Raw genomic sequence first — 27,395 nt, 5'->3', positions numbered from 1 at the left:
ATACTTTTTAACAAGTAAAAGGCCTTTTAGTATAATTGTAAATAAAACGTGTTGGCTGTGAAACCTTAATATAACATTAAATTGCTAGTAATATTAAAAAATGAATATTTACTGGGCTGAAAGAACTAAGTTTTACTTGATTATGCATCATTTATTAGAAAAATTAAGTTAAAATGCATCAGATATGATACATCAGGCTTTTGAGGAACATTTATGTGTTCTTCAATCATTTTTGTATTATATGTTTAGAAACTACTGAACTTTGTTCATGAAAGTAAGCATTTTAAATATAATATTACTAAGACATTATTCGACTGATATGTTTCTATACATTTTATGAAAGTATTCTGTTATACTGTTATTAAAATAGAAAATATAATACAAACGAACAGAATTTGATCAAACTATTGTAAATAACTAAACTGCCACCAAATTGCACAATTTTGCTCAGTTTGGGCCTCTGAATAAATCTGAGGTGATTTACGCCATAAAAGCCTGACGTAAGTTATAAAATACGATACAAAACATAAAACATGTAATATTTTTTTCAGATTTGAAAAAAATATTTTGTTTAAAGATAAATAAACAAATAAAAAATAAAATAAACTGTTTTACCATTACATTTGTATAACAAATGTATTTGTAACGCATTCAAATCCGATTCGTTCGTTTAAAAGATTCGCTCAATACGGAACTTAAATGATTCATTTGCGAACGAAAACACGTCACGTCAGGCCGACGTTAAGGTGGAGAGGCTGTGACGTGTCCTCATCCTCAAAAACAACAAACAAAAATACTCAAGGTAAAGGATAATATAACCCACACTAAACATTTATGTTCACGTTTAAGGATAAACGTGGTTTTTGTCGACAAAATTAGACGAAAACTTCGAAATTCAAGATCGGTTCACACAGCAACAAGACACCGACAACCGTTCTGAGTGCTAAATACGGTCATGTTCATACACATTTAACATATGAAATACTGAAACCCGTGTTCTATAACAAATAACTTAAATGTGAGATCGAGTTTGTGCTGTGTGTGAACTAACGTTAGTCGGCTCGAGCGCGCGCTTCGCGAAGTTCGCGGGCCTTATTTGCTAACACGTTACTCTTAGCTAAATAATGGAGAATTAGATAAAACTCCAGGTTTATTTGTTGACACAGATCTGAGAGGTTGAAGAAATTATTTTATATATCGTTTAAATTCCGTGTTTGATTTTACGGACGTAGCGTTATCTGTTTAGGCCTACTTTTATATGCTTTTAAAAGTATTGGAATTTGACGTCTAATGAAACATTTGCAGGGTTTCTTTAAAGGTTTAAAAAGTCTTAATTCGCCCTTCTACAAGTGAATGCTTCATAAGTCTTAAATCGGAGCAGAAACTCTTATGACTGGTTTCACAGGCGAGGCTTAAACCTAGTCCCAGACTAAAATGCATGTTGAGAGCTGTCTTAACTGAAAGCAGCTTGCACTGACATACCGTAAAATATCAGTCATGTTTTTTTCCCCTTTTTTTAAGGCACATAAAAAAAAACCTACATATATGTCCTAAATAAATTCTAATCCTGGCTTAATCTAAATCCTGGTAAATATTGCATGCACCGAGAAACATAATATTGTGACACCATTAAAGCAAGATACATTTACATTCACATATAAACACATTTTGATGCAAATTCAAGACATGAAGTCTTGTTTTCTGAGAAACTGAATAAAATTATCTGATCTTATGCTGAAAACAAGAATTTACACTGTCAATGGGGAATGAAAACTTGTTTGAATTAAGTTATTTTTTTCTGAGCCCTTTGGCGGGTGATTGTTTCTGTTTTCACCTGAATTATTTAAATCTAATTTTGATAAATTTCTCAGAGAAAAAAAGGCTTTTTTATCTTATGTTCTCTGGAACAACTGCAATAGCCACATTATGACTTTGACTGGTTTCCAGTTACATCATTATTACACCATGGTTTCTTTCTCGTAACATGGAGGTCGAAACCAGTTTAAAAAACATTGAATGCAACAACATATTTTTAGTTTAATGTACATGTATATTTTTTATACTTCATAATGAATATGACTGGTTTCCAGTTAAACCATTACTGTGTCATGGTTGCGTGTTCATGACATGGAGGTTTCCGTAGTGTAGTGGTTATCACGTTCGCCTAACACGCGAAAGGTCCCCGGTTCGAAACCGGGCGGAAACACATTATTGTTATAATTTTTTATTATTTTACTATTTTTATTATTAGTTTAACACAAGCTTATTAATGTATACATATATGAGCTGTATAAAATTTATCTTAAAGACTTATGTTGAATTCAGAACAGCATACTAGCACACTGCTGTGGTAGAAAGATAATAAGAGTAGATGCTAGCATGTGGTACTAAATTAGCATTAGCCCCCACAAAGTTTGTCTCTAACTTCATAATACTGAAAATGCTTATTTTTCCATTAAATAGCCTATTATACTTTGAATTTATCTATTTAAAAAAAGTGTCACTACCTTAATTTTTGACTCACTCTTATGAAATAATTATTTTTACAAATCTGAGACAAACACATGAGTATTTTTAAACATGTTTCAACAGAGAAAAGCCTTGTGAGAAGTGATGGGAGCAAATGGTCCTTGGCGAAAAGATCTAAATGACTCTCATTCTCAAAACATTTACCACAGTTGTGAGTACAGGTGCAAGCTTCAAATGTATAGTAGCCTCAAAAACTAGTTATTACTAATATAACAAAAATTAAGAAATTTAAGTTTTCTTAATAAAACAGCCTAATGTTGTTATCAAATCTCGGTATACATCCAGATAGGTTTATTTTGCAATATTACCATGTGCCTTACATGTAGGTTTCCGTAGTGTAGTGGTTATCACGTTCGCCTCACACGCGAAAGGTCCCCGGTTCGAAACCGGGCGGAAACATCATTTTGCAACCATCAGTTTGTTTTACATCCCTGAATTGTTCTGTCCTTTATCATTTATGCTATAGTCTTGAAAAAAACATTTTGATTTTCAAAGGCCTGTGCACTAAATTAAAAAACCTCTGTTTATATTGATGGTAAAACTCAACTAATCCTCCACAAGATGGCGTAATAGAATCAGTAATGTTGGGTAGTCTTGCACTCATCAGCAGTCTGGTTCTTACACAGTGTTGATCTTTCTAAGACATAACCTCTCCTAACCTTCTCCTAACCTCTAGCTCGCACTCTCACTGCAATCTGTCTCATTATAATCCCTTCACTCCTCCTGTTTTAACATCTCTCTCTTTCCTTCCATTGTATTTGCTGAAGGTTTTTCTCGGTTTGCCCTTTGATCTTCCTTCTTCCTCTTCCCATGCCCTGCAGAAGCTCTAATAAGACTCTTGCTTTGGCTCTTCATGAGCCGTCGGCCACAGTCAAATTCACGTAAGCAGACGTGGACATGTTCTGTCCACCTCCATTTTTTTTTTTTCCTTTCTTTATTTGCACGCGTAGAGAAACGGTCTCCGTGGCTGCTGCAGCAGACTTGTTTGCCTTCTGTAGTTTCTGGCAGTTTAGCAGTGCTTTGATCAGTGGATCGAGCGATGGTAGATCGGCCCGCCCTGACACTAGCTGGGTCGCGCCGCTGGTATGCTGTGCCACAGCTCAGTGTGCCAACAAAACCCAATATATCACATTAAGGGGCCAAGCAGTGAACGTTTGATACATTACAGGAGTAGTTCACCCAAAAATGAAAATTTACTCAATATTTACTCACCCTCAGGCCATCCAAGATGTAGAGGAGTTTGTTTCTTCATCAGAACAGATTTGGAGAAATTTAGCACTACATCGCTTGCTCAGCAATGGATCCTCTGCAGTGAATGGGTGCCGTCAGAATGAGAGTCCAAACAGCTGATAAAAACATCACAATAATCCACACATGACTCCAGTCCATCAATTAATATCTTGTGAAATTTGTAAGAAGCTAATCCATCATTAAGGCATTTTAACACCAAACCGTTGCTTCTGGCTAAATTCAAGTCCATAATATCACTTTCTCAAGTGAAAATGCTAAATTTCTCCAAATTTGCTCCTGTGAAGAAACAAACTCATTTACATCTGGGATGGCCTGAGGGTGAGTACATTTTCAGCAAATTTTCATTTCTTTTAAACCACTGCATGTAATAAATTTGATGGCAAGCATGCCACAGGAGAAAACATGTATTTTCTTTAATCTGCTATTGGGTTGTGCCTTCTTTAGTCACTGTGATTGGAGTGTTCAGAGAAAACGGTGAACTAAACAAAGCTGTTCAATTTATTTGTATTTTATTTTATTTAGCCTATTTATTTATTTTTGATGATGCTGAAAAGTCAGCTTTGCATCACAGGAATAAATTACATTTTAATATATATTCAAATTTAAAACAATTTTAAATTACTTCACCATATTATTGTTTTTACTATATTTTTGATCAGATAAATGCAGTAAAAGAGACTATAAAGGGCTCAAGCGGCAGGTGACAAAACTGTTGTTCATGCTTCTAATAAACAGAACTGATATTGTTCTTTGGTGTGGACACTCACATAGTTATAGTTATCTTTCTTGTTGTGAACAGGCCTTTATTCTCTTATAAAAAAAGTGGTTCTTTATTTATTGGAAAAACCACTTTGCACATTTAGTCTAGTTAAGTTATGATTAACATAGTAAGAGGGGCATTTTGTTGAACACCCCACACCACAACCCCATAACACATTACTGTAGACATTACATTACTGCAACAAGAGTCCAATCCAGTTATAACCAGATTAGTGTTTCTTATAAGAAGGATACTTTCTGTTATCCTATCCACAGCACTATAAACACTGAAACACTTGTCAATAAAGCCCTCACTCTTTCTTGGGAAGGAATTAAAGGATAAGAGAAGCACTCGTTTATGGAGAGACATGCACACATAAAGATTTCCCATGAAATCCATGGCTGTTTGTATCTTAAACATCCCTCTTCTGAAATTGGCCCTCATGAATCAAGCAGCTGTATTGACATGCTGAGTTTCTAGAGCACCACGTGCCACATTTTCTATCTATCTACCTACCTGTCTGTCTGTCTGTCCTCTATCTATCTATCTATCTATCTATCTATCTATCTATCTATCTATCTGTCTGTCTGTCTGTCTGTCTGTCTGTCCATCAGTCCACTTCTATGAAAGTGGCCAGGGTTTCTATATTGCCTAAAATATCCAGGTTTTTGTTTTTGTTTCCTGTTTTCATACTTAATGAAGGTAATGATCGTTTGACCAATAACATGCAAACATTGTACGTAATCGACCAATCGTGGTACGTGAGAAGGTGGGATCTACAGAGAACGGTCAAAGCGATGCAAATACGTGTACATATTAGTGTTCGACTTGAAGCAGCACTGAGCATACCAATCGGTGTATGACATCAAAGTACCGTGAGAGCGATTCAAAAGCACAAGAAGCCATCTGCTCTCTAGAGCTCTCACGGTAGCTACTTTGTCATACAACAATTGGTCTGCGCAGCACAAACAAAGCCAAAATGTGGATATTTTAGGCAATATAGAAATCCTGGCCAGGACGTGTCCTGGGAAAATGGCACATTTTATCACCCTACTGAGACGATTGCCTGGTCAAGCCAACATTTAAAGTCAAACTTTCTTTTCTAGATAAGTCTGAATCATAGCAAGGTAATGAAGGTTTGAATGTTTGTTCTTAAAAAGTGACACTTAAAAAAATAAAGGTTCTTTATTGATATTGATGGTTCCATGAAGAACCTTTAGAATCCATGCACTTTTAAAAATATAGGTGAATTTTTTTATTTTTTTATTTTTTTGCAGTGATCCCATAGAAAAACCATTTTGGTTCCTCAAAGAACCTTTCAGTGAACACTTCTTAAAATAACCATCTTTATTTAGCGTTATCCACCTGTGATCAGATCGAAAACACATCTTAATACCAGGTGCCTTTTCCATTATAAAGAACCTTTTGTGCAATGAAAAGATTGCATGGATATTAAAGGTTCTTCATGGAATCTTCTATGCAAATAAAGAACTTTTATTTTTAAGATTGTGGGATCTTTTCATTCCATGAGATGTTCTTTATAGTGGAAAAATGTTCTTTTAGGCCTTTCCACACTGAGCGCGATGTGAAAAAGCCAGGCGAATCGCCTACAGACGGTGCTTTCACACCGAACGTGAAACGATTGTTCGCCTTCTGCTAATTCACGCCTGCACGCTAGGAGTGCCAACCTGCAGTGCATTTTTCCTCAGATACTGTATGTAGCGTACATATAGCATATGTAGTATTTCAATGTAGCGCTTAAAATAAGCTTTTGAATTAGAGATGCACTGATCGATCGGCCAGGGATCAGAATCAACTGATTCATACTTAATTTTAGGCAGTTTCTATAGTGATATATATGACAAATATCAAGCGCACATAATGTTACGTGATCTGTGTAATGCACGAGCACGAATCTCTCCACTCGCAAGCAGATTTCCTTCACTCTCACAAAACTGGCTGTGTGCTTTTATAAATATACATTGTTCTTTTATGAATGGTCTCTGCTCTCGCTCAGATATTGCGTGTACACGCTCAAACGTTGTCTTCGCATCAATGAAGACTATAAGACCTTTTTTTTCTAATTCAGGTGAGGAGTATACTAATCTCACGAAATGGAAGCAAGCTGATTATAGTCAGCCTTATCTAGTTTTTATTTTATTAATAGCCTTATTTTAGTTAAGTGCTTAAATTTTAAATATGCATTAATTCAATTATTTTATTTAGTGCATTTGTATTTTCTTGTTTTTGTAGTTTTGCAATAAAAGCGTATCAAGCAGGTTCCAGAAATAATCGAGAGTGCTTCTGATATTAGTGAGAGTGTCTTAATGCACATTTCCACATATTTTGTCCCGTCTATTGCTATTGTTATCACTATGTCAATCACTGCTACTTCGATAGCGAATCCTGCATAAATATGCAGACGTCATTCCCGAAACTTTGCAACATGTGTGTGGTGGAAAAACAAAGTTCTACATTTTAAACGGATTATAGACTAGAAAGTTTGCTAAGAATGCTCATAACCACTACAAAGCTGTCACTCTTTGTTTAGTCAGTGTATACACAATGTATTATAACATAGGCTACATCATGCAGACTGGCCCCCTCATTTCAAATGCTCTAGACACGCTCTGACCACCACTGATCTATATTAGTGGAGCGCACAAGCCACACTCAGTCTCAAACAGCTTGTGAGCCACAAATACCCAAATGAGTGGCTAACTGCGCTAAAACGTTCAAATACATACAAAATTATGTCAAAATGCCTGTCTTGGCGAGTGTTCAGTTAAACACAGTCAGTTTTGGAATGTTAAATAGTTGAGAAAGAGAACGCATGTTGTGGAACAGTATATTGGGTTCGTGGATAAACTCTTAAAGGGACCGCTGTCCAGTATTCCTGGTGATCTCTATCATGTTAATCAAAGAACAAAAGACAAAGAAAATCACTTTCTGCTCTTGACTGAATACGTTTTATAACTTTAATGGTAAGCATTAATTTGTATTTAATTTTTACAATGAAGAAATTAAATTTGATAAAAATTTACATTTGATTACTTTAATTTCTGTAGTATTTCTTACCTGAATAAAAAATGACATAAACCTGAAAAACTTAGTTTCATAGCTCTCTTTATTCTATTGCATTTATTTGTGCTGTTTGCAATTTTTTTATTTGTTCTTATTTTTCATTACTGACTTTTTACTTTTTTTTTTTTTTTATGAAAATAAAACTTTGCGTTGAAGAAAAGTCGATTTTTATTTGTATATGCTGTCAATTATAGTTCTTAGAAAAAAAAATCTGAATCGGCAGATCACTTTGGAAATTGCAATCGGTGCATCTCCATATTTTGAATGTACCTACCTTGATATGAAAGTTAAATCTGAGTATATTTTACTTAAATGCCTTGTTGCCGTGTTTTTGAAAAGCATGAAAGTTCATCCGTGTTCATAAATTCACTGCAAAATCATCACAGTTGTTTTTCCCCCTCTTCCAGGCACCTTGAGCTTCTGTCTTTTTTTTATTTATTTTTTTTTTTTTTTGCACATCAATGCATCTACAAGGTCCCGCTGCATCGCACCTTCTGATTTTCCCCATTAAATAATCAAACCTCCTTTGAGAGTGTCGTCTTTGTAGTCTCTCTTCAGGCGGGAAACAACACAGAGAGTAAAGGGGGATTTCTAACTCTGCAAAAAGTTGAAAAGTTGACGTGAACTCTTGTAAACCATCATGAATATGCAGATCAATCTGATGGTTATTTTCCTGAGTGACTGTTCGGTGTTTGTGTGCGACTCGAGTGAATGAAACATTGTGAAAGAAAGCAAATCTGTGACACTCTTGATGCGCTCAAGCTACATTATAGCTCTGTCATCTTTGAAACATTTTCTCATTAATTCCTAAATTCTGTGTGTAGAAATGAGGGGAAAATTGTCTTTGAAGTTGTGTGGAGCGTCTCAGGAGACCTGGAGGCCTCAGGCTGGATTTAGCCAGTGATGAGGGAGATGCTGCTTTAAAAGGGAGTCGTTCCACCCTCCGCTCATGTTGAGCTATCACATGATAAAGAAAGGATCATTTGCTTTAATGTTTGGTAGGTCATGATACAGTGACTGCATTTGATTTACACATTCTGTAAACAAAATTCAGATTCATACCCTGAATATTTGCAACATATCAATGTAATACTGAATAGGGTAAACACTTTCATATTTGAGCTCAGATTATAAAAAGAAAAAATAATGCAATACAATAATACAATTCCATAACCAATTTATTTACTTCATACCACATACAACCTCAAATCAAAAATAAAATTGCATGTTCACACTGAGATACGAGTCTCCATGTGTTCACACTGTCTGGTGGCTATTTTGAAAGCTGTATGAAAACTTTCACCAAAAGAGTAGCTCCTTAAAGGGTTAGTTCACCCAAATATTAAAATTATGTCATTAATGACTCACCCTCATGTCGTTCCAAACCCGTAAGACCTCCGTTCATCTTCGGAACACAGTTTAAGATATTTTATATTTAGTCCGAGAGCTTTCTGTCCCTCCATTGAAAATGTGTGTACGGTATACTGTCCACGTCCAGAAAGGTAATAAAAACATTATCAAAGTAGTCCATGTGACATCAGAGGGTCTGTTAGAATTTGTTGAAGCATTGAAAATGCATTTTGGTCCAAAAATAACAAAAATTACGACTTTATTCAGGATTGTCTTCTCTTCCCGGGTCTGTTGTGAAGGCGACCGCTGTGACTGTTGACGTACGGCGCTGCTGACGTGTTTTCTGGTGCGCCCAATAACAAAGAAAACACGTCAGCAGCGTCGTACGTCAGCGGCGTCACTGCAGTGTTTTGTGAATGCGCTCACAACAGACCCGAAGAAAATGCTGAATAAAGTCGTAATTTTTGTTTTTTTTTTGACCAAAATGTATTTTCGATGTTTCAACAAATTCTAACGGACCCTCTGATTCTACATGGACTACTTTGATAATGTTTTTTTTACCTTTCTGGACGTGGACAGTATACCGTACATACATTCTCAAGGGAGAGACAGAAAGCTCTCGGACTAAATCTAAAATATCTTAAACTGTGTTCCGAAGATGAACGGAGGTCTTACGGGTTTGGAACGACATGAGGGTGAGTCATTAAAGGGGGGGTGAAATGCTATTTCATGCATACTGAGTTTTTTACACTGTTAAAGAGTTGGATTCCCATGCTAAACATGGACAAAGTTTCAAAAATTAAGTTGTACGTTTGAAGGAGTATTTTTGTTCCAAAAATACTCCTTCTGGTTTGTCACAAGTTTCGGAAAGTTTTTTTTCGAGTATGGGTCTGTGTGACGTTAGATTTTTGTCAATGTCAATGAAAAATAAATGAATTATTTAATAATAAATCAGCGTGCGCGCGCGCCCGTAGACCAGAGCAGATACATTCACTCACCAGAGCGAGGGGAGAGCGAAATGTCACCAAAAAAGTGTGTTTTGGTTGCCAGGCCAAGACAACCCTGCACAGATTACCAAAAAAACGATATTAAGGGGCCAGTGGATGGAGTTTATTTTTACAGAGCATCAACGAAGTTGTGCAAGTGTTTTTGTTTGTTCCCTGCATTTCGAAGATGCTTGTTTTACAAACAAGTCCCAGTTTGACGCCGGATTTATTTCTTAAGGATGATGCAGTCCCAACGAAAAAGGGTCACGATCGTGTGTTGGAACCGCAGGCGGTGAGTAAAACTGCTTCAAATATCTCTGTGTTGTTAACTTAGCTATTGGCGCGTAAGCACATCAAGTAAACAACATGCGATGTATGGTGTGTGTATATTTAAATACATTTGTTTAGTGTAGGCTTCTGTTTGTTTATTGTTAAACCACTCCAAACAACAATACACAATGCGTGTGAAAAAATGTCAATGAAAAATAAATGAATTATTTAATAATAAATCACAAAGCGCGCTTCTTCATTGAAATGCGCTACTATTCCATAGTTTTTCTATGAAAATATTAGTCTGATGTGCAAAACGGTTACGCGTGTGTACTGATAAGTCACATACAATAATCCATAAATCAATTCATGTCCTCATAAACCACGAGTAAACACACACAAATGTTGTAAAAGCGCATGTGATTCTTTAGCTCCGCCCACATGTCACGCCTCCAGCCGCTCATGTTTTTCCGAAAAAATCGGTACAGACTATCTTCCTCTTATAAATATAATAAAACTAAAGACTGTTTGGAGATATGAAGGATGCAGTACTACTCTATAGGTACTCAAGATTAACAGGAGATTGAGTGAGAATGAGCATTTCACCCCCCCTTTAATGACAATTTTCATTTTTGGGTGAACTAACCCTTTAAATGTGCAATTTTTTTTTTTTCGATATTTAACCCTTTATTTTGGGTAAGTTTCACTACTTATTGTAAAATTAAGAGGTTAATGTTTAGACTTTTGTAGATTATAACCAGGAACTTGGATGTGGGAAATAATTACAGTTAGATCCAAAAGATAGTTTAAGCAACATAGTGCAGATGTTACAGAACACAGTTAGCTGACTAGCTGTATAAGATTGTGTGCTACGCTAATATATTACTTCACAGGCATTACTGACTAGTACGTTTACATCCAAAATATTATAAATTGACAGATTATTGCTGATCTGTGGTTTTAAACTGCTGTTTTTGTTTTTTTTTTTTTTTTTTAAAGATTTAATATTATTTTAAGGTGAGCTTAAAGGGTGCACTACTATGAAAATCACACAGCTTCAGTGTGACATCAATAAGAAAAAGTATAATTTCATAGATATTTTTAATAATAGTTGTTCATAATAAAAAATGTATGAATTTAATACATGACCTAGATTATTTATTTTGCAAAATCTTGTCATTTTAATAAATATTACATGAAATGTATTAAAATAACGTACATGTATTTTTAACAAAGTTAATCGATTTTCTGTAGATTCAGTCAACTCAAATCTGCAGACTGGCTCTGACCTTTGGCAACTACTGTGAACTTCTCCAGACTGTAAATCTGTGGAAAATCGGGGCTAAAATCTTGTAGTGTATTCCAGCCTTAAGAGACTTTAGATAAGTTGACATCCATTTAATAAGAGGCTTCATAATGAGGCTAGTGTCTGTGTTAATCCCCGTGAATTAAATGTTTTATTGGTTTGTTTTATTTGATTTTTGAAACATGGACTAGTCTATGATGCAATGTGCTTAAATGACACTTCTTTCTGAATATATAACTGATCAAATTGAATGCCTTGTTGCTTGATTTTTTTTTCCTTTTTTGTGATTGACTTTGTACATTCAAAAAAATAAATAAATTAATCTTTAAAAAGGTTGTTTAAAATAAACAAGAATTTTTAATAAAACATGATGTGAGCTTAATGGTAACAGGGGTGTGCTTAAAGGGTACAAACATGTTTTAAGCACAAACAACCTAATAATGATGTATATCTTAATTGAAATGCTTTTGTCCTTTAAAATAAAATTAAATATTTTTGTGTGAGAGATTAATCTTTTATTTTAACATAACTTTTTGTGCTGAAACCAATATCTTGTGCTCTGAAAATGTCTCAAAGTAGATTTCGGTGAGCTTAATAGGTACGTTTACCCTACTGTAATACAGTAACATGCTTTATATGGTGTAATTTTGTTATTATAATTATGAATTACAATTTCTAGTAGACATGATTTGATATTTGATAAGTTACTTTTTATATTTTTGGCCGTTTAATGAATTATGCTCTTACTGCAATTGGGGCAAAAATCTATGTTTATATGTTATAATTATACTATTAAAACTACTGATTAAAAATTCTGTTTTCCACAATGATTTGATGTAATGATATGCTGTTTTAATATATATGTGTGTGTGTGTGTGTATATGTGTGTGTGTGTGTGCTCTTACGTGTTGTCACAAAAAAATACAAAAAAAATTATTAAGAAATATTCACTGGATCAAAAAGTGTAACAGCTATCAACTATCTCCAGTTTCTGCTATAATATAGTATTTATGTGTATAAAGTGTACACTTTTGATAGAGTATTATACTAATATCTATCTATCTATCTATCTATCTATCTATCTATCTATCTATCTATCTATCTATCTATCTATCTATCTATCTATCTATCATCTATCTGTCCCTTACAACTTGATTAAATCTGTAAGTATTCAGAGTCTATTAAGCAAATAAAACATTCAAACTCAAAACTTATTCGAGACATTCAGGTGAACCAACAACAGATGAATGCACTTTCCTTTTCTAGTTTTAATTCTAGTGTGTAGACAAAAATAGTTGTACCCAGAATATTTTCAACACAACAACTTCTGAAAAGGCCCAAATATAATATCAGTTAACATTTTTGTGTATACAATTCAATCAATGGAATCCCCCTTCCAATAGAGAAAGAGAGAGAGAAGACATTACCGTATGGCCTTGAGCCAGTGCGTTGTCAATGTGCAATGTCATGTATTTGTACTGTTACTTCATACTTTCAATGTCATTTTTGTGTTTTGTTTCAATATGTGTTGTAGTCAAGGCCATCGCGAGCGGTTCATCTTATATAGGGGTCTGTAGCAGGTCTTGTACTTAAACAGCTTTAAAGCACAAATCCCCTTTACAAACAAGGAATACAGCTTGGGATGTTCCACTTTCTTTTGGGGGAACAGTGGTTCGCTAAAGCGTTATTAACACGTGATGTTAATGTATGTAGACCAACATTTAAACATCGTGTTATGTATTTCACCTTTTAACAACAGTATCTTCTGTAAATATGAGTAAAACTGGAATATCAGTATTTAAATGGATTTTACTCATGATTAACAAAACCCTATTCGGAAGTTGGTATCTTCCACTCGCCAGCTGATCGGCCTCGACTCCCGGTGCGGTCCGTCGGACTGTACGCGGCCGTTAATTTCTTGATTTTTGTCTAAATTACGTCGAATTCATAGTAACGGCCGCTCGTGTCCGCGTCCTTCACTTCTTACGCTACGGTTTCAGTTCGGGGATTTCGTTGTAAAGCATTTTCGATTAGACGTCGAGCCGAGGAATTCCCGCACAAGCACTAGGCCGCGAGCGGATCCCCGGTGTTTCCTGCAGAAACCTGCCGCCTTCACATCGCCACCATGGGGGACACAGGAAGCGAGCGCAGCAAGCCGCCTAGCATTCCTCCCCGCTGCCCTTGTGGATTTTGGGGGTAAGACGATTCATTTTACACGTGAGTGTACCTGTACGCCGAATTTGATGCGGAAAAGGCGTTAAATGTGAATGAAATGTGGTGTGTTTGTTGTTCATTGTTGTAGGCCGGTGGATGGGGGTGGGGAACAACCACTCCTGTTTTTCACATCCACAGCTGCTGTTTCCCCTCGAACACATACACCCAACAAACACACATTACATTTAAAAATCTAAGCTTATCAAAAGCAGCTTTTGGGCGATTTGGTGGTTTTTAACGAGCCTTGTGAGAAGGACTGACAGATCCCTCACATCTCACTGCCCTCTATCACAGTCAATGGCTGTGTTTGAAAACCTTATCTAGACAGCGTTTTGGCATTATAGACTGTAAAATGATTGTTTTGTATTGAAAACACGTAGTGAACTTGACGTTTTTAGCATCATAGGCGTTTGCAGTATTTTTTGGCATCAAAGTGGACGTCGTTTTATGTTATTTTCAATACATTCAAAGCCAGCATTGTAGGGTGCATCATTTTTGGCTGGTTTCAAATTCTAGTGTGCTGTCTACCTAGACAACATTTTGAGCATTAAAGGTGGCATAATTTTTGGATTGTATTTCAGAACCCAGTAAGCTGTCTACCTAAACCACTTTTTAGGGCACCACAGGTGACATTGTGCTGTGTCTATTAAAAGATTGTGTGTAGGCTTCCTTGACCAAGGTGTTTCAAACTTTTAGATGCTACAGACCCCGAATATGGTCATCGTTATTTAAGGGACCCCCATGCTAGAATTAAAAAGGCAACTATGTATTTTTATGCGTAAAAGATCCAATTTATGCTATGAAAAATTAATGTTTATATATATATATACCCCTTTTGCCCCATTATTAAAACTCTTGTCCTATACAAAATTTTTGAATTTTCTAGGTGCTTACATCAGGTTTTGGCATCGAGATAAACACTTAAGTGCTGTATGTCAAAACCTATTTGATGGCCTATCTAGACAGCATATTGAACATTTGATACACACCTCCAATGGCTTGAAATGCTGTCTAGTTAGACACCTCCCTGGGTTTTGAGACACAGCCATGAAAGGCTAATGACAGATTGACTTTTTCTTGAGTGACACATCAATCATGGCTCCTCTTCGAACACATGTCAGGCTCACAGGTGCAGTCATTTGACACTTCTTGCTGTCTGTGCTCCAAACAAATGCATCAGATTTGGGCAAGACCAAGACAGACCTCTGACAGGTGATCATTCAGCAGCCTATTATTAGTCATTCATCAATTTGCTGTCATTAAAAAAATTAGATGATATAGTGATGGTTGGATCAAATGCTGATGGTACACCAGTAATTACATGTTTCATGTCTCGAGTATCAGGTAATTTAATCACATAAAAGCCCTCTCACTTTACCCGTGACTAAGCTATTATAAAATAGCCTCAACCTGCTGTTTTGTGTAAATTAGATTGTAGATCTGTTGATGTAGTCCTTGATTTGTTAGGTCAGGGTTTCACGAATAGGCATTTAGGGAACTGAATGTGATAGAAATGCATACCAATTCTACATACATATTTTCAAAATAGACTAATCAATGGTAAATCGGACACACTTATCAACTTGTCATTCAAAAACCAATTAGAACACCATTGTGGTCCATCCAGTCCAACAGTGCAAGCTTCACTGAACCGATGTTGTGAGTTTGGGGTGGGACTACCTGTTTGAAGACAGTCATTTTTTGTGTGTGTGTGTGTGTTTCTCTTTGGTGCTGCTAGTGGCGAAAAATGGCAAAATGCAATGTCATGTTTCAGTCCAGCTCATGTGAGAATAAAATTAATTCAGTGTTTACCATTGCATAAACTGTTTTACTGGAAATCTTACTTTTCACAGAAATCTGAAATGCATTAATTTTAGGTTCTGTTAAGATGAAATTTGAGTGAAAAGAAGTAATAGCAGTAATATATTAATGACCCAGTCGAGTGCTGTCATTGTCATTTGTTCAGAATCATTTTCTGGACTGAAGTCAAGGTTTACTTCAAGGTGTGTATGTGTGAGTGTACAGAGGTGTGTGCATTTTATGATGACACATGATGAATAATCTACAGATTGGTCTCTTCGTCATCATTTTGGTCACTGTAGTCATTTTCAGCTCTGTTCTTTAAATGTGTCATGTTTGTGTGACTGAAAGACTCAAATAGATTGTAGCAGTGGTTTATTTTGGACTCTTTATTCGAGTGACACAGTTGCTGTCATTGAAGATGCACATGAGATTTGAACCTGGACGGTAATATAGCACATCATATCTGGCTTTTGATGGCTGTGCATCCTGCAGATTTAAACCACAGCCCATCTCTATTCTGAATCCTTGACTGTTTTTCCCATTCAGACTCTGACTTTAATAGACTGACTGGTTTGCTTTGTGCAGAGATATATGAAATTATACAGTAAATCTCCTAAAAGGTGTATGTTGAATCAGCCTTGTAATAATTGACAATGCATGGTTCTCTTTGCTTGTATATCAGATGTTTAAAGTTTTACCATTAACAAATTGTCATGGTGGATTTTTTAGTGTTTAACAATTAGTTGCATATGATTTAACTGTTGCAAGTTAGTCTGACTGAATCTTCTGTCATCATTTACTCACAATCAGTATTTTTGCATGACATGAAAGTCGCTGTTTTCCTTTCACTGTGGTTTTTATCTTAAAATAACGGCAAGCTCCAAAGAAACCACAATTTTAGGAATGGTAAAAGTCCACTTGACTAAAGACATACAATAGTTTTGTGTGATAAAGAGGCCAAGATGTCAATATTTGCGTTATTCGGCAGTTTTCCTTTTGTGTTCAATGAAAAAGAAATCATACAGTTTGGGAATGACATGAGGGTGAGTGAATCATGATTTGTGAAGTTTGACTCATTTTTCATTCAGTTAAAGCTGCACCTTTGTTTGTGTCATTGCTTTCTGCTTTGTTTACTGTGCAAAAGCTATCTGCTGGTAGTTGTTGTTTTACGGTTTTTGGTGTATGTGCATGTAAATGACAATGATTAAACAGCATTCTAGTGATTGTTTAATATAAAGCTGCAACTTTTAAAACTGTATTTCGGCATTATTACTAGAGTACAAATGGTTATAAAACCTGTTGGGTCGGAATTGTTGTTAAAAATAATTTAAGCCATTCTAGACCAAATTCATGTTTGAATTTTAAATGCATTGAAAAGTTAATCACCCAACCTTATAAACAGTGAAGGGTTTTGTCTCTGTTTTCTAAATTTCCAGATGGATAATTTTACTCAGATGGTCAAACGAAGACCCACAGCCTCTGTAATATTAATAATTATCTTATAAATTTCCTCTTGGTATTTCTCTTGGTACTTGGTATTGGCTGCACCAATATGAACATTTTCCTGTTTATATCTGGTTTTAGCTTTAGTTTGAGTGGTCTAATGTGGACTAAATTATAGTTCAGTTAAAATACTAATGGCATCTGATGTCACTAATGTCAGTGATCTTGTTTTTCATCAAAATCTGAAGTATATATGAAGCCTATATTTGTTATCCCTGGCATGCATTAAACAGAGCAGCTTTTGTAAGCTAGTTATTTTGATTGGGCAAAACATAAAACCTAGTAAACCGATACTTCAGGGAAAGGTTTCGGCTAACCTGTTGCATGTGTAAAAGAGGTCTCAAAACGTGAGTGGTTCTTCCCTCAACCTTGTGTAGACTTGCCCAACTAGTGTTGAATGACAAGCAAATGCAGCTCTGTTTTGATAACCAGTGTCTAGAAAAAAATGTGCACACCTACTCGAATTCTAAAACAACAGCACATCCTCACTAACTTGTCAAGATTAACCCAACGGCTATGAAGTATCTGATGGTAAGTCACGTGAGTAAACTCAGCCCATCTTTAGTGCATGTTATCTGAAATGCACTAAAGTAAAGACAATAGTTAAGAAACAAAACCGGTTGCTGCATTGATTCAAAACGTCAATTCAAATCTTTTATTAAACGGGTAGTTCACACACCAAAAAAAAAAATGACTGTTACGTCATAATTTACTCACCCTCAAGTTGTTCCAAACCCTATTTGAGCTTCTTTCTTCTTTTGAACATATAAGAAGATATTTTGAAAAATGTGTTTAACCAATGATGCACCCCATTAACTTCTATATGATGGAAAAAATATAATGGAAGTCAATAGAGACCATTAACTATTTGGTAACATTCTTTTTTTAATTTGGTTTGTGATAACAGAATTGACATTTTTGGGTTAACTATCCATTTAAGCTAATGTTATGTCATGGTAACATTATATGCCAAATTATAGCTATTTTGCTGAAAAATTGATTAAATAAAATAATGTTTATTTATGGATGATCTAGTGAATTAAATATGTAATTTCCCTTGATCATATTTAAGTTTTTTGTTTAGAACTATATGGACGCAAACCAGATGATCAAATGATTCGTAACAAAAATGTCTGGTATGAAAGTTAGAGCAAAATCTGTACTGTTCCATAGACATTTCTCTGTGTGAAGATAGAGGGCGCCGCACTTCAGAGTGGCTGAAGTGTGAAGGGCAGCGTGGCGTTTCATTTTTCATCCCATTTCCAAACTTCCATCTGGCATCTTCCATTTTAACACCTGTTAGCACGTCGGTCTTCTCATTTTCAAGCATGCATTATCTTTTGGGAGCGGGTGCGGGCAGGGAATGAGTGTGGAGAGTGAGATCATCTGTTGTGTTTGCATGCGCCGTCCCCTGTGATTCCCACAGAATACTCTCATTATTGCTAAAGAAAGCCTTCACCATTTCATCGTTACTTTAATTTTATGTTCAAGGTAAGTGCAGTTATATCAGGCCTTGAACAGCAGCTACTTTTCAAAACATGCAGCATTCCTGTTGCTTGCTGAGGCGCTGTAGATGTTGATCTCATACACATAGAGACTACACATATTAATCATTTTAATATTTAGGGTTTTAAGTTGATAACATCCAATAATGACCAATAAAATGGATGCGTGCCCTATCAAACATATGCTGAATGTGATGAGAAAAGACTGTCTAATGAAATAATACAAATAAATAGATAAAGCTAGTTATTTTAAAAGAGTAGTTCACTCAAAAATAAAAATTGTAATTTACTCACCCTTATGTTCTTCCAAACCTGTATGAGTTTCTTTCTTCTTTAGAACACAGAAGATATTTTGAAGTATGTTAGTAACTGAACAGTTGCTGTTAGCCATTGATTTCCATAGTATCTCACCCATACTATCCACCTTACTTTTCCTGAAGAGCGAGCGCAGCCATTTGTAAATTTAATGTGTCTGGTTTCCGGGGTCACCTGCTTCCAGCTATTTTTAGCTGTACAATACAGCTCATTTTGCAAAGTGGTATGATATAACAAACTGGTTTGTAGTGCAAACAGCTTTTGCGTTTACTGCACGTTGTTGTTGTTATTTCCCTACAGCGGCTAATGAACTGGAAGTCTCATGCATTTACAGAAAACGGCTTACTTCCCTGTTGAGAAATAAGGTGGATAGAAGTAAGTGGCTACCAGCAACTGTTTGGTTACCAACATTCTGTTCAACAGATGTATACTTTTTAGAACAGTTTGAGGATAAATGACAATTTTTAGTTTTGGGTGAACTATCCCGATCAATCAGTCAAAAAGACTCCTGAATTTGAGTTGCTTTTTAAAAGCGTTTGAGACTTTGCTTAGAGTGTTAGCAGATATCACATCGTCTTTTGAAGATACACATTTGCTGTTTTTAAAAAAACTTATTTTAATTAATTAAAACTTACAACATTAAAATGTTAATGTTGTTTTGTTTAGTATGTAGTTAGAGCCAATTATTGGCGGGTGGGTTCCTTCTGTAGGAAGTGCGGCATCAATCACGTCTCTGAATTAGATTCAGTGTTATTGTGGTTATTTAGTAAAATGGCTTGATTAATGGTCTGATGTGATTTGATGAATATGCCGCACACACAGTAACTCTTCAGAAGGTGGGCTGAGGTGTGTGCGCACTGGAGTCTTGATTGGGCTGTTGCCTCTTTTCATAAGCTGTAATTGCAGGTGACATTTAACAGGAGATGTCAGATTAATCCGGAGAGAGGCCAGCTTGATTGGCTTGGAGTCATGTGACCGAGGAAAACCATGCGCGCACATACACACACACATTGTCGCATTTCCTGAAAATATCTAAAAGTTTGGCCGCACAGTCTTTTTTGTGTGTATTTTGTTGTTTTATTCAACTGAAGTTGAATGCATTGCTAATGTAATTTTTGTCATTTTTACAATAATGTTATTTTTTTAAGCCTTCTTGCCATTGTTTTTTGTTTTTCATGCAATCATTTACATTTTAATTAAATTTACTAAGTTTCAATCATTTGCTCAATAGCTACATAATATAGTAGCAAGTATCGTTTTTGTTACTACTAGCTGTCATTATATAGCTTTAATTACTGATATTCGCCTTCTTTTTAGATTATTAGCCAGCAAATCCTTGGTAAACATTGCAAGGGTAATGAAAGTCGCAAGTATGGAGTGTTGCTTCTCGAATCCAAATAACTGCTCAAAATGAACTCGTTCACTGATTCTTATGTTCGTTACATTTTGGATTTGATCGAAACATATCGACAGATTTAACCATTTCAGCTTATTTTAAGGACAACCATCATATAACCACCACTGTCGATAACACATTTTTATTGCTCATACACACATGGATACCCCTTCAGTGTATTCTTGTAGTGATGTGCTCTTCATGCTCATCTTCTTAATATGCATTATTCCTACCCACAATGCCCTGCTCTCTCCGCATGCTTCCTTCCGCCTCCTTGATTGGGCACTGATTATGATTGCTCTTGATTGTGCTGAAGAAGGTCTGTTGATGTTGTTTTCATTGCTAACCTGTGTCATTTTGTGAGAGACTTTTGAGGCGCATGCAGGAAGTGCAATAACTGTTTGCGTGTGTGTAAATAAAGTGTTTGATATGTCACCACCCTCAGCCTGCAGGTAAAGAACAGTGAAGAGCTCTCCACTGAAGAGGCGTCTGAGGCTTTGTTCACACTGCAAACAATTCAGATTTGTTTTTCAAATGTCCCCACTAAAATATCTCATTAAATAGGGATTGCTCTTGTGTAGAGTAAAACTTGATCGCAAGCCATAGTGTTTTGTTGTGTGAGCTTATTGTTCTTTCCAGACTTTGAGGTCTCTTCTGTGAGTCAAATGAATTGGTTCAGAATCAGTATTTCTGAAAACAAATCACTTATACACATATTTATCCAGTAATCACAAACTAATGAAATATCATTAGTATTGGATTCAACTACTAATATTTTGGTGTTATAATGGTCATTTCATAAAGAGGTCTACTTTTTCTCTATACAGATATTAAAAAGAATATTTCATTTGTCGTCTTTTCTCTTTCCAGGTCCAGCAAAACCATGAACCTTTGCTCCAAATGTTTTGCTGGTAAGATACTTTCATCACACGGTCTATATAATTACGGTTATACTTGAATCAGTGTGTCTGAGAGACTCTCACGCTCTGTTCTCTCCATCAGACATACAGAAGAAACCGCCAGACGAGGACTGCACTCCAGAGCCCGCCCCCAGCTCAAGCAATAGCCAATCAGCAGTCTTCTGTAACGAGACGAGCAGCAGCAGTAGCCAAACCCTGTCCTCCAAGCCAGCCAGCTCTGAAGAGCCCTCGACAGAAGCCACGCCTCTTCCTCCACAGGACGGTGAGGTCTTCTAATAAAGGAGATGATATTTCATCTCTCATTGCATCTGGTCTCAGATGGGCTCTAATCATTTTAATATCACACAGCAGTCATAGAGATACTGCAGATGAAAAAGATCCACGGGCGTATTATATCGTGTTTGTTTATTAACTTTTGGGAATGTCAAATGCCAAAATATGAGGACAACCAAAAAGTCTGAAACCTTAGAGATGTAGACTAGTGGGTTCTCAAACGATGGGTAAAACGCTCCTGAATAGCAACGCCAAGGTCATGGGTTTGATTTCCGGGGAGTGCATGAACTGATAAATGCAATGTACGTCGCTTCGGATAAATGCGTTTGCCAAATGCATAAATTTAAATCTTCTATCATTCTTTCTCTCCCAGAAGTCTCCAGTACAGACACAGCTCGCGGCACGCTATCCACTCCTACAAAACGACCCTGCGACTCAGGTACACTGCACCACCGCTCTTGTGTATGTGTGTGTCTGACAGCTTTTAATAGTCTAGCACATCATACCACTGAGTTGTAAATGTACAGCAGCAGACAAATGTGGTTATAAAGACTCAAAGCAGCTGTTTTAAGGTAATCAGGTGTCACAAACGTTATCTTCATCTGGAATGTTTTGTTGTACCATTTGTCCTACTATTTTTTTTAGAGAACATAATACAGTTAATTTAAAAATCCAGTTGTCAAAATATAATTTTTTTGAGTCAGTGTAGAAATGTGATGCATCATTACTTTACACATTCCTTACCACCTCTCCACCCACAAGAAAGAACAGTTTTAAAGTTGTAAAACCACTGAAAGCTCTGGTTCACACCGACTAACCAAGGTCAGAGGGAGCTAAATCAATAGAGTTGAAGCTCTGGTCAAACCATGCTGCTGTCTAGTGAATTTGCAACATGGTTGGTTATGTCAAAATTTGGTGTATCAGTATATTACATCTGTGCATTACATCTTAAAGGGACAGCAGCCTTATTTACCGTCTGCTGTCTGTGTTGTTAATGCTAATCAAACAACAAATGAAAACGAGAGAATGACTCACTGCTCTTGACTGAATAGCTCCTGTAGCTTTAACAGGAATCATGTATTTAATTCATACAGTCAAGATTATATAGCGTTTAGCGTGATAGTTCACTTGAAAATCTTCCAAAACTTCGATCATTTTCTTTCTTCTGCTGAGGGAAAAAGAACAATTAAAAACATGTTAACCAAACAGCTGGCGGTAGCCATTTACTTCAATAGTATGGGAAAAAATACAATGGAAGTCAGTGGCTACCAGCAACTGTTTGGCTCTGAATATTTTCCAAAATGTCTTCTTTTGTGTTCAACAGAAGAAAGAAACTCAAACCGGTTTGGAACAAGTGGAGGATGAGTAAATCATGGCAGAATTTTCATTTTTGTGTGAACTATCCCTTTAAACGCTACTGTTAAATAGACCTGAAAAACTCATATTAACTTATATGTTCGTAAACTCATATAAGGTCTTGCTTACTGAGTGGCAACACTGACTTGGCATGCACCTAGCAAGGCCTACATCCTTCAAACCTCAAACAGCGATGCACTTGCAACTGCAAAAGCATTGAAAAGGACGTGTTTGTGTTTTCAGCCTCAGGTTCGGAGAGCGAGTCGTCTCCGGAGAAGCGTGTTCGTGTGGGAGAGGCCTCATGTTCTGAAGATTCTCCACGAGTTCCCAAGCAGAAGAACCGTCGGCGATGCCATCGCTGCCAAACCAAACTGGAGCTCGTACAACAGGAGCTGGGGTCCTGTCGCTGTGGTTAGTATGGCCGTCATCTTACAGCGTGTCGTCTGCGAGATGATGTGACAAAGCTGTAATGCTTCCCGATTCGCATGCGTGAAGTCTGGACAGCTTTGTTGATGAAAACGAAAGTTTTCTGGTTTTGTCGCATCACATCACTAGTTCTGAGACGTGCAGAATGATGTAAATGATGGGCTTTCCGATTCTGCCGATTCCATGCGGGCTTGTTCATTCCTCACCTGACTGTTTGCAATTTCAGTGAGAACTTTTAGATCCCTACAGAACTAAAGGAGTATATTTAACCCCCCTCGGTCATTTAAATTTTAGACACTAACTGTAGGTAATGAAATAAAGGGAGCATTTAAACATAATTGCGCCGTTAACATCAGTCCTCCTGGCTGTGCTAGTTATTTTTTGTCTTGTTTTGTTAAACTGAAGGTGATATTGTAAGTCATCAGTCTAATGACAATTCCCACTGCTCTGCTAATACACTTATGGATCTGACTGTTCCCGTGACAGCTCGCATCGGAGTCATTATCCCGCCGGGATTTATCTCAGACAGGACTCCTGCCGATATTTGACGGAGAAAACTCTGCCGCATTTTCCTCTTACGGTTAGGAAAATCTGTTTGGATGTACAGTAACATATAATAGCCTGCGGTCCAGTAAGTGAGTAATCTTGAGTAGATTTAAAGGAAATGTTTAGCCAAAAAATTTTAATTAGCTAAAAATATACTCACCCTTAGGCCATCCAAGATGTAGGTGAGTATGTTTCATCATTAGAACATTTATCATTACATCACTTGTTCACCAGTGGATCCTCTGCAGTGAATGGGTGCCGTCAGAATGAGAGTCCAAACAGCTGATAAAAACATCACAATAACCCACACCACTCCAGTCCATCGGATAACATCTTGTAAAAGGAAAAGCTGCATCTTTGTAAGAAACAATTCTAACATTAAGGCGTTTTTACTTTAACCCATTGCTTCTGGCTAAAATACAAGGCCATAATCCATAATTTATTCAGTGAAAAATTCCACATGAAAATCCACTGTGTTTTGGACTATTTTCGCTAATTTATATATAGTGCTTGAACTGTGCATATTCCTCTCCTAGTTCAGAAAGCATTATTATGTATAGAAGACAGAAGCAATGGTTTAAAGTTTTAGCTTCGCAAGATGTTATCCGATGGACTGGAGTGGTGTGGATTATTGTGATGTTTTTATCAACTGTTTGGACTCTCATTCTGGCGGCACCCATTCACTTCAGAGGATCCATTGGTGAGCAAGGGATGGAATGCTTAATTTCTCCAAATCTGTTCCCATGAAGAAACAAACTAATCTACATCTTGGATGGCCTGAGAGTGAGTAATGTTTCAGCTAGTTTTTGGTTTTTTGGCTGAAGTACTCCTTCAAGTGTTTGACTGATTTATTGCTAATCGATTCAACTAATTCATTAATATGAACTGTCTCATTTGAGCGAATCTTTCATGAATCGGGTAGCGCATTATGCTTTGTTCATGGTTGGATGCAGTCAGTGAAAACAACGCCATATTGTTTTTCTTTCTCATTAGACAATTCAAAAGCTGACAACTCATCTACGATCTATATATGCACATTTTTTCTACCGCGTGGCTGCAGCTTCAGCGATGTTGCTCTTGAATAGCACTACATGATGCACTGGTGTGTGCAGTGCCATGCAGCTCTTCTGTGGCTGCAGTAATTGAAACATTGTAAGCTTTTAATCATCTCGGACTCATTAAAAACACCATGTGTATTAATGAATATATTAAACTGCTTAACGAGACGCTCTTCTTAATGAGGCTCTTAAGACGGAATGGATCCTCCTCTGTGTGCAGAGCTGATTTTTATTTACTTGGAAATGAGCTCAGATCACAGTTTTTACACAAGAATTCAGCCTACCTATAGTTAGTGGTGTTTGCTAGCACATATATTGCTTGTACTATTAATTTCAGATTTCATATAATGATATATATATATTTCATAAATAAAAGGTTATGCCTGAACTTTGCAATTTCTGTATTGCGTTAGTTTTCAATTTGTGACTTTTATAGTCTAATATATCATACTTATTTTATTTTAAAAAAATTAACTTTATTTTACTTTTTTAATTTTTTGCTAATACATTTTTAAACTTTATTTTTATTTGTTTGTTTGCAAAATATAAAATATTTAAGTTTTTTGTAATGCACAGTTAATTTCATACCAAATGAACACTAAAATGAAAACTAAAATTAGATTTGGAGAGGGGAAAAAATGCAAAAAAAAAAAAAAAAAAAAGCACTAAATAGAATTGCACTGAAGGACGGCCCGATCACTATCTTGCTTTTGGATATAGAGACTTGGAGGTGGTCTCGTTTTACTTGTTCTAACAACTCACGCCAGTGTTACACTGCATAGACAAGCACCACTCAAATCCATTTCTTTTTACTTTGAAATGATCTGAGATCATTATAATCTCTGCACCAGCTCTCTGGCATTCATTTAAAAAAGCCGACACTTCAGCAGGGTTAACGGTGACGTAATTAGTGACTTTTCAGAGCCATTCCGGATGTCTCAAAGAGTCGGCGCGTGTGGGGAACAAGACGTGCTCTCAAGCATGCTGTTAAACTGAGTGTTATGTGGCGTGCTGTTAAAATCAACCTTGAGCAGATTATACAACACTTTCATCTCATTCTGATCGCTCTCCCTCTCTCTCGTTCTCAGGTTATGTGTTCTGCATGTTGCACCGGTTGCCGGAGCAACACAACTGTATGTTTGACCATCTGGGCCGTGGCCGAGAGGAAGCCGTGCTGAAGATGGTGAAACTGGACCGCAAGGTGGGCCGAACCTGCCAGCGCATCGGAGAGGAGTGCTCTTGAACGCCCCCCTGCACACACACACACACACACACACACACACACACTCTCACTCACATACACACACACACACACACACACAAACGTATCCACCGGACACACGACTCACCTGTTAGTGGCATCTTTTTTCCTCCCAACACATCTCAGAGGACCTACACCCCTGCTTGACCTCTGACCTCTGACATGTGACCCCTCTCAGTTGCCTCGTGCTCATCACACACAGGCGACCCGCACAGCCTTAACTTTCTGTTATCGGTCCCTCCACACACCCAAACGCAGGTCAGACGAATTTGGCGGTCTGTACTTTGGAGAACTGCTCTAGCATCTCAGAGGCTGTGATCGACTCCAGGGGAAACACATCGATCGATCGAGACCTCTGGGAACTTCTGCTCCGATGACAGACACCGACCGAGGGAAGGGGGGCGACCTGGATCGCACGAGTCACCCTGTCCCAGGACATAGTGTAAAAAAGGCAGGCTCTGCTGCGGCTCGTGGGCTTGAGCCGTGTCAGAGCCGTGCCAGTTCACTGGCATACACTCACATATGCACTTACAGCCGTGTTTTCAAACGCCGCTCGGCACAAGAGCCGAGGCCAAACCAGACGGTACCCTTCGGTTTGGTTGGGAGAGGGCCGCCCACAGCTCATCTGAGAACTAGTTCGTTCAGGTCTGAATAAACACACTCTGTAACCTCGTACGACTCCCATCAGCCCTTGCATTATACACTCTGCCTCTTTTAAAGCAGCTGAAGATCTCGGTGGCTTTTTTTTGCCCTTTTTTCTTGCTTTCTCTCCATCATTCTCAATAGTTCCTGTGCTTTTTCCTGCCTGCTCATGCTAACTTTTCTTTCTATATTCTCTTGATTCATTCTCTCTCTTTCTTTCTTTCTTTCTTTCCCTCCCTCATTTGCATTATGGAGGGAAGCGTTCAGCTCTGGTGGGAACGAGGAAGGCGGAGTCTCAATTTACCTGCGCTTTTTTGTTTTGTTTAAATTCTTTTTATTATTATTATTACTTTGACTGGTTTTCTGTTGAGATGTCGACATGGACAGAACTGAAGAAAAGAGATGAATATTGTGTATCTTAAGAAAAATCCTTATTTAACCTCCTTTGTGTTTCTGGTTAACTCTCACTCTAAGCATAGAGCTGCATTACTTTGCCCTTTTTAGGTTAACATAAAAAAACATACAAAAAACGAAGATATGGATAAGATAAAATCCTGTAGCCTTTCTTTTTTTGTTTTCTTGTTTTTCCTGTTTTTTCCCTTTCCTCTTTTGCTGAAAAAGAATAAAACTGGATTAGAGGA

At 37.0% G+C, this 27,395-nt stretch overlaps 1 protein-coding gene and 2 non-coding genes across 5 annotated transcripts; all 3 read left to right on the top strand.

The window, feature by feature from the left end:
* The first annotated feature begins 694 nt into the window (after nt 1-694).
* On the top strand, nt 695-27,395 carry LOC109109438 (AN1-type zinc finger protein 3-like). Of its 3 annotated transcripts, none has more exons than XM_042737481.1 (6): nt 695-802; nt 21,143-21,183; nt 21,275-21,454; nt 21,839-21,904; nt 23,065-23,232; nt 25,940-27,395. In XM_042737481.1, the coding sequence occupies exons 2-6, from the start codon at nt 21,156-21,158 to the stop codon at nt 26,092-26,094; spliced, it is 597 nt and encodes a 198-aa protein (XP_042593415.1). In that variant the 5' UTR covers nt 695-802; nt 21,143-21,155; the 3' UTR covers nt 26,095-27,395. The 3 variants fall into 3 exon arrangements, with proteins under 3 accessions (XP_042593415.1, XP_018978096.2, XP_042593414.1); XM_019122551.2 differs by lacking the exon at nt 695-802 and adding an exon at nt 13,376-13,732; XM_042737480.1 differs by lacking the exon at nt 695-802 and adding an exon at nt 13,618-13,753.
* trnav-aac lies at nt 2,134-2,206 on the top strand. The gene has a single exon. It is a non-coding gene; the product is annotated as a tRNA-Val (tRNA).
* trnav-cac lies at nt 2,856-2,928 on the top strand. Its single transcript has one exon. It is a non-coding gene; the product is annotated as a tRNA-Val (tRNA).

This window comes from Cyprinus carpio, chromosome B13, assembly GCF_018340385.1.
Source record: "Cyprinus carpio isolate SPL01 chromosome B13, ASM1834038v1, whole genome shotgun sequence".
In the NCBI taxonomy this organism is placed as follows: Eukaryota; Metazoa; Chordata; class Actinopteri; order Cypriniformes; family Cyprinidae; genus Cyprinus; species Cyprinus carpio.
Note: the sequence above shows the minus strand (reverse complement) of the source record. Positions and strands in the feature narration are given on the sequence as shown.